Source organism: Pollachius pollachius (assembly GCF_949987615.1).
Source record: "Pollachius pollachius genome assembly, chromosome: 9".
NCBI classification, from domain to species: Eukaryota; Metazoa; Chordata; class Actinopteri; order Gadiformes; family Gadidae; genus Pollachius; species Pollachius pollachius.
In genome coordinates this window covers 16,579,943-16,588,332 of record NC_136942.1, presented here as the reverse complement: position 1 = coordinate 16,588,332, position 8,390 = coordinate 16,579,943, and the positions used below count along the sequence as shown (strand labels likewise).

The window sequence follows — 8,390 nt, the reverse complement described above, 5'->3', positions numbered from 1 at the left end:
TTCTTGTTATAGATCATTTGTGGCTTCTTTCATTTTTTAAAACGATTTTGTTAAGTTATTTCCAATTATAAAATAACCTTACAGTGAATACAGAGACAGTTCCTTAAGGAGTCAGGCCTTTTAAACATGGTTGTTGGTTATAAGTAGGCTACATTATTTGGTATTGTTCCCTGAATTAAGAATAAAGAATAACTGAAATAGAATAGTGATTATATATAGTATATAATCAAATCGTATTTCAAAGGACAAAGGGTGGCCTAATGAATTAGCCTTGTGTCATCCATAAGCCTAACGCAAAGCAAAGTGTTCTTAAAACGCAAAGAGACGTCATCCTAAAAGAGGATTTTAACAAATTAATAAAGATTTGATTCTCAATTTGTTCAGAAATGCTCTTTTTTTTCTACGTGTGAATCGACAAATGGTTTTAATGGCATTATGGACACTTCATCTTAGTTTAATATGTGGCAGTTGCTTCATTATGAGCATCAAAATCATAGGAATTTTGTATGTGGGCGGGTGTTAATAGGACCGAAGATACGGTAACCAATACCAGTGGACCTTGTTAATGTAGCCAATCGTATCACTAACCTCGTCCACAGGAACGGTGCATAACACTTATTTCGCTGTGTCAAGAAATACGGCTACATGTTATATTAGAAGAAAACTGTATACTCCTCTGTGTTATTTGGAGATAACATGTCTTCGTGGGCGAAATCTTCTGGCACTGGCAGGCGACCACAATCGACACCAAATGGAAGGTTCGTGTATTTAGCATTAGGAGATACCATGCTAAATACGATAGCTCGACGCTCTGCAAAACAATGGGAAATTAAAATACTCTGTTAATGTGATACGCGCAAACAGTAAGGTCACAAGATAATGCAAATGTTTGTCCTTTGTTTTTCTATTAGTCAAACACACCGATCGTTTCGAAGACCAGCGCCTTACCCGACACGGGAGGACCGAACAGAGGAGCATAAGGATATACTTAAAAGGTGGGAGTAAATAATGTTTTATTTGAGCAATATTACTAAACTATTCTTCCACTTGAATGAGCAATTTACATTTGCACCTGTTATTGTGTGACACACATAGCGTTAGAGATAATTGACAGTATCAGCCATCAAATCTTTAAACTTCTCATATACTATATATTCCGGTAGGTATGCATACCTATTTACACACCTTGAGTTTTGGCATGTTGAATTATTTGCCTACGCAGCCCAATGTGGTAGTGACCTTAATGAGATTAGGGCATGCTTCTTAATGTTATTTGGTGCCATTTTTTTCCCCTTTTTTTTAAGTTATGAAGAACTAGAACAGCAGCACAAGTACAGTAGCAACATGCAGTTTGAAGGATATCAGCGACCACCAAATGGTGAGTACTCACTTAAAAGACAATTTAAATTGTGTATGAAAATGTATTGGTTTTTGGCAAGTATTGGTTGTTCAAGCTGAGCCCTCCAACAAAGCATTTAGAAGTGCTATTATATTTTTCTACTACTGGTAACTATTATATGCTTTTGAGTATAAAGAGTGTATAGTCAGCTGTCGTTAATTGTATGCAATATATGGTCTAGGTACAATAAGTCACAGACCCCTGGTGTTGGTAAATTGTAAATTGTCCTGCTGTACATTTCCGAAAACATCTATCTTTACTTGCCTCTTGTTTTTATTATTTAGCGGCTAGCAGGCTTCTACTATTTTCTTACGTTGCCATTGACAATGAAATCCTTTGTCTTCGAAACCTAAACATTTGTCCACTACATTCTCTCCTTCTGCCCACCTTCAGCAAAGACTGAGGGATACAGCCCCACAGACAGACGTAAGGCCTTGTACCAGAGGTTCTACAGGCAGGTCCAGGATGAGAAAGAGCCAGCAGATTGTGTGGTGCTCTCCATCACCAATCAGTGCATGTAAGTTGTGAGCTACCAAGTTCTAACGAAACATTGTGGATATAGGTTGGCCGCTGCCTGTAGGAGCCTTCCTTTTGGATTTTCATTTATCATAGAAAGTACCAGTAGAGACTTAAACTAACGCTACTTCTATCTAAAATATATAATCTGCGGCTACAACTCACATGCTCGGCTGGACATCTTCCATCGTACCTAGCTGCAATATGCAGCGTTCTCGGAAACATCCAAAACTGCGTCAACTTGGACAACTTCGACCTTGACTGTCCGATCCTGAAATAGGCATAAGTTGGTCAGAGGACGACATTTAAAAAGACTTACCTGCCTTAACCCTAAACAAATAAATAAATAAATAAACACGCACAATTAATATTTGCCATATAACTTTTCGGTCAAAGTTCGGCCAAATCGCTTTGGGGCTGAATATCTGTCACAAAAATTATTAAGCTAAATGAGTTGATTGCAAAAGGGCAGCAGTATCTCATGTGCTCATATTTTCCCACTGTCAATCACTTCAGTGTGATATCCTATATTATGCTACACGTGAACCTCCTAAAATGGCACAATTTGAATGGTTCGCTATCTCCGGATATTGGGAAATATCCCATACATGAGAACTCAAATTCGGGATATTGTTTTTGTAATTGGGAGCAGGTGTCGTCTCGTCACGCTAACAAAAGCAAATAAACCGCTAATAAAAACAAATATAATCCCGGCAAAAAGTGTTATCTTGTCTATTTTTGGATTGTTCACGTGTAGTATATACTAAAACAATTATTCACCTTAGGCTCCATAAATAGTTGGAGCCTGAGGTGAATCCCACTATTCAATTATTCGCCTTTGACGAATAATTGTTAAATATGCCTTACATTACCCTTTTTTCTGGGGAATTCATTTCTCCAACAGCCGACCCAAGCTTCATATGAAAAAAGTGAACACACTACATAAATGCGCAAGTAATGATTGAGGAAGTTAACATGCAACTATAAATTTCTCTGGGGATTTCAGAAGAGATATGAGATTTCCATACTTCATTGTGCAACCTCAAGTGAACTAAGTGTTAAATAAATTGGTAATAATAAAATAGTATTATCTACACATCAATAATAAACTATTGCAACAGTCAATGTAAACTTATACAAATACGGAAGTTGAAGAGAATATCACACAAAATAGCACAATTCATTCATTAAGGATCTTGTGAATATCATAATGTGAATCTGGGCAGACCAGAAGAACAAATATTGCTGCAGAAAATATATGAATACATTGTGGACACAACCTATTCTTTAACATTTACCTCCAGTTATTGCCAAGATAAATCAGTGCTGCACACATTATCGTGTCACTTTACCAAACAACCTTTGAATGCGCGATTATAAAATGTATAATCATGTTTTGCAAAAGGTTTTGTATTGTACAAACTGTCAGTAAAAATTGTACCATTTCATACAAAATAAATCAGGATATCAAACGCATTACAAACACAATCATTACTGTGGTCCTGTTGCCACATAAGCCCTATTAAGAAATATTGGTTATTCTAAACTCGAACATTGAATTTTTTTTATTTAACCATGATGCTTGGTGTTGAAATTTGGTATGTATGTATGCATCATGTAAATATGTGACAAATATTACTTTACTATTTGTAAATATGTGACAAAACAGTAGCCCCCCCCACTACTGTGGCTTTCAATGCAAAATTTAAATGTATTTTGCTCTAAAGCATATGAACTCATTCAACGATTAATCCCAAATCACAAGTCCACGGTTTTAACTTGTCATGAGGTTTTCCTGAATCCCTCCGCCCCTGCTTGGTCATATTAAACTGACCTGGGTCATCACCTGTGCCGGTTCACTCACCAGCTATATACATGAAGAGTAAGTTAACAAAGTGTTTTTCTTCCTCCCAAAGGGATTACCCAAAGTCACTAGGCGAGTGTTTGCAGGAGCGTGGCCTGTCAGTGGAAATGCTCTACCTTCAGGCGGAGTCAGGCCTGACCCGGGCTCTGCAGGACATCCGGGCAGACGGCTCCCCGTTATGTATTCTGGTGGAGCACACAAACGTAGCTCTCTCCTCCTGCACTGTAATCATATTCTCAGAGTCCCTCAAAAGTAAGTCCCTAACTCCCCACCGCCACCAACCCCTCTCCCTCACCCCCTACAAAACAAATAAAATGGCCGTGGAAAGGACTCTATACTTGCATCATCATGTCAAAAGTAAGGTGAATTGAATTTATCAAGAAATACATTTAAGACGGCGTCATCAAAAACTGATCTTCATCACATCCAGATATGGATCTTATTTTTGACATCAACAATGAAGTTAAACCCTGGGTTTCCTTGTATATCTGTTAAAAAAATCTCACATGTAATTCAAAAAATATTGGTATATCGCTAACATTCCATTTTCTTAAGTTAAACTGCAAAAGTTTGGTTCACACACCCCATTTAATCAAATGTTGTTCCCAAAAAGTCTCTTAAGTGTTTTGAAAACACTTAATTGCTTCCTAAAACACCACGAGAGGGGTAGGTCATATTGTCATTGTGAATTTGTTTAATTTCGTGTTGATCGACCAAACTAAATAGTGAAACACAAAATAACGTAGAGGAGGATTGATGATAACGTCTTTTCTCTCCAGTCTAAAATGAATACTTACTTAATACTCTTAATTTTGATGTGCAGTTGTAATTTTACAGCATGGACATGAATGGAGAGATCTCACACGATTTGATTAAGCACAGCATGTAAAGATTTCCACCTGTAATATAAAAACTTAATCGTAAACTTATGATAATAGGTATATAAAAAAACACATCCTAGTTAAATTCCATAGTTCTTCTTTACTATTGGCTCATAAAACTGCAGAAATCAAGCAGGACTTTTGAACTTTTGTATGAAAGGCCTATCAACTAAAAGGCCACAAACCCTGTTTAATAATTACTTAAGATAATACTGCACACTAAAATGCCACAAAAGCACAAATCATTTTTCACAGCACACATTCTTTTAAAGGAGCTCATAGCTACGACAAAACGTACACCCACATATATACTTTGTAACATATTACGGAAAAAATAAGTTAGTTATATTCCTCTGCCTAATAATAAATGCAATAAAATGAGCATAATCACAAACTATCACAATTTTCTTTCTCTAAAATTTTCTAAATGTAATAAACCTCTCCTTGAATCCCCGAAAACTGTCCAAAGTAACTGTGCTGATCATCCCCCCCCCCTTCTAGTCCACCGCAACATGCCCAAGGACCAAGCCATGGACTTTGTGGCTGCAGAGTACAACCGGGGCCTCGTCAAAGAGCGGCCCCCGAAGGAGCCGGCGGACATGGCCGCACGGGCCTCCCAGCTGCTCAGCGACTTCCTGGACCGCCAGAAGGTGGAGCGGCACGCCGTGCCGTCGGACACACGCCAGCTCCTGCTGCTGCTGGCGGAGGGTGTGCACCTGTACCCCGAGGAGCTGGCCACTGTCTCCCAGTACCTGCGCTCTCGCCAGGACCACATGCAAGGTGGACCGACTGCACCCCCATATTCACACGGTCACACACATGGGCCCACGCCCATGTTTTTTTTTAATTCATTTTTTTAAAATGTTCTTGTTTCCTGTTCAGCTTCCACCACAGACGGGAAGAGGGGCAACATGTTACCTCCCGGTCTGGGGAAACCTCCTCCCCTGCTCCCTACTCCGCCCAGCGCCCCTTTAACCCTGCCCGGGCCTGGGGGGCCCCTGGCTGGTCCCGCTGGGGAGCCGCAGCCCGGCCCTCTGTTGTCCCCGTCAGGTCGGACTGCGCTTTATACACGTGTATCTATTCATCATTCCTTACCAGTTACATCTGTGACTAGTTATTATTAACAATAATAATCGAAAAATGCCGATTTTTTTAATGCATGACTGCAGTACTCTGCATAGACGAATGGCGTGACTTTTACAGTCTTTCTCTCTCTCCTCAGGCTCCTATCCCAAAACCAAGCCTCCTCCCCTGTTATCACTGCATCGGGCCACGGGCCCGCCCCACGGACCTTCACACGGCCCCCCCCATGGGACTCATCTTGGCCCCGCACCTCCTCGGGGCCCACCGTCTTTACACAGTCCCTATAATGGCCCTCGCCCCCACGGGCCCCCACACAACCATGTTCCACAATACTACCAGGGCCCCCGCGGCAGTCCTCATGGGGCCAGAGGGGGCCCACCCTCGCTGAAGAGCCTTCGCCCCCACACCCCGCTTATGCCTGTACCAGGTTATTGATGTAAAAATACTCATACATTTTTTATGAGATAATTTAGTCTTATCTGCTATGTTCAAAAGATACTTGTAGCTTGAAATATATTACATATATAATTATCGTACATTATTAATTTATACTTAATTTTTAAACATTAACAGTGAGAACACTGGACACAATTCTTACCTTTTTCATCTAACCTCTGTCTTCTTTTTCCCCTTTTCTTTTTTTTATTTGCTCAGGCGGACCGAATATAAGATCCAGTGGCCCCAGGCGCTGAAATAGGCTCAGCACACATGCCCTCCAAGAATAGTGTTTCATCATTTCAAATTTCTGTAGAGCTAAATACTGACCTCTAGTGGAATGAACTATCCATGCCTAGTTGCCAGAAGGCTGAAATATTGTATAAAGAATTCCCTTTTACTTTATGAAATTTTCACAGAGATGAAAGCCAGAAAGTAAGGTGACTCTAGGTGTTATCAAAAGGTATCTCACAATCACTTAGCATTAATCATATTCCCAGTACCATAGGTGAGGGATGGGTACCCTGGAAAGAGGGAAGCATTTTATTTATGAATTTAACAGTGTCAGTTATTTTAATAAGCACTTGGATATTTGAAGATGTTAATTTTACTGGTGCAAAATTGCTAATTATGCACCATTATTTTTTTTTCTTTGCCAGATAAGTAGTTCAGAGCCTTTTACTGGTTCTACTGATGTGTGTATTTGTCACTCATGAGGAGTTCACCCACACAACAAGTCACTCATTGGTAGCGCAACTGTTCATGGTTCCATGAACAGCTCCGTTACATGAACAGCATTGCTGCATTGGTAGCATTGCTGCCAATGCTTCCTAAAACCACTTTCCTTCTGTCTCCCATTTGCCTTGTTTACATACCAGCAAGGGGATGTTTCACTCTGAAAATAATACAGAAGGAATCTTATTCTCTTTTGTTTGTTGTTAATTCACTAACCGTTTATTCACTAACGTGAATGTTCCAAATGTATAATGCTGTTGATTATATTAATTTTCATACAGAACATATTTTGAGTGTTTTTGTTTTTATTGTAAGAGCATAAGTGTTTTTGTTTATCTGGTTGATGGAATCCACCTTGGTTGTATATTCTGTACAGAAATAAAGTGGTCTCAGGATTTTGTTTTGCCTGCATTATCAGTTAAGATGCCCCTCTTATCCAACAAATTGGTTGTCAAGGCAGATTAAGTGTCATGTTAGCCCTCACGGGCACAGCCGTATGTTCATGTCTGTCTTCATTAAATGCACGCCATACACAGTAGTGTTAATTAGACATGTATTCTCATAGATCAAGCACTTATCTGCACTTTTTTTGAGAGATTTTAGTTAAACCGACTATCTTCTCTTGTTATTAACACCCTATTTTAATTAAATATTTATAGACTAATGAAATTGGAGAAAACAAAATAAACATGGTGTACTCGCTAGATGGCGATAGAGAACCGCCTCTCTTCTAAATAACACGGTAGCAGAACGCCGGGCCAGAGCCAAGTGGCGCGTGCATGTGCATTCAGAAGATAAAGTAACTGTCTCTACAAACAAACACAAGATGCATCAGGTCTTCTGTTTTTCGGTTCACGCCTCTGCCATCCTCTTTCCAGCCGTGCACGGACTGCTGTGAGAATCCCATCAACTCGGAAGAAATAATGGACAGCCATCTCCACCTCATTACACCAGCCTCCACACTGTCTGATTGGAGTGCACGTGTGTAAACACGCTTGTTGGTTGCGCTCCTATCTTGCGCCATATGAGGCGTCGATGTCGTCTGTGGAGGCGCACGCCTCTGGTACTGTGCAAAGTTCAAAAGTGTTTTTTATGTGCTTCCTAACTTTTCTTCTCACGTTCACCTGTTCTATTTAGCGATATTTTTTCCCCTCTAACCTAGTCCTCCCCAGACGGGCACTCTTTTCGTGTTTCTTTTTCTTCAAGTTACCTCCCTGCCACCGTACATCATCTCATCCTACACTGCTGGATATCAATCACTTTGGCTATTCCGGGTGCCTTTGTGTCAGAATTCACAGGAACCGGTGTAATGGAAAACTGTTGCAATGTTACCTGAGACCCTTGCTGTGTGTGTGTGTGTGTGTGTGTGTGTGTGTGTGTGTGTGTGTGTGTGTGTGTGCGCACGCACGCGTGTGGCATTATGTTAATTCTGCCAACAACCTACACACACACACACACACACACACACTCTTCCCTC

At 40.3% G+C, this 8,390-nt stretch overlaps 1 protein-coding gene across 2 annotated transcripts; it reads left to right on the top strand.

Moving 5' to 3' along the window:
• Positions 1-602: 602 nt before the first annotated feature.
• Positions 603-7,308, top strand: LOC307080822 (uncharacterized protein). Of its 2 annotated transcripts, none has more exons than XM_079743745.1 (9): positions 603-758; positions 912-995; positions 1,305-1,378; positions 1,793-1,916; positions 3,832-4,031; positions 5,162-5,440; positions 5,543-5,710; positions 5,883-6,170; positions 6,398-7,308. In XM_079743745.1, the coding sequence occupies exons 1-9, from the start codon at positions 697-699 to the stop codon at positions 6,433-6,435; spliced, it is 1,317 nt and encodes a 438-aa protein (XP_079599871.1). In that variant the 5' UTR covers positions 603-696; the 3' UTR covers positions 6,436-7,308. The 2 variants fall into 2 exon arrangements, with proteins under 2 accessions (XP_079599871.1, XP_079599872.1); XM_079743746.1 differs by having other exon boundaries at positions 5,883-6,179.
• Positions 7,309-8,390: the final 1,082 nt, after the last annotated feature.

Excerpts from the sequence above, each read along its gene's own strand:
- LOC307080822 (XM_079743745.1), top strand. The coding sequence starts at position 697 with ATGTCTTCGTGGGCGAAATCTTCTGGCACTGGCAGGCGACCACAATCG. Across the intron at positions 996-1,304 it reads CATAAGGATATACTTAAAAG|TTATGAAGAACTAGAACAGC; the intron begins GTGGGAGTAAAT and ends CTTTTTTTTAAG. Across the intron at positions 1,379-1,792 it reads ATATCAGCGACCACCAAATG|CAAAGACTGAGGGATACAGC; the intron begins GTGAGTACTCAC and ends GCCCACCTTCAG.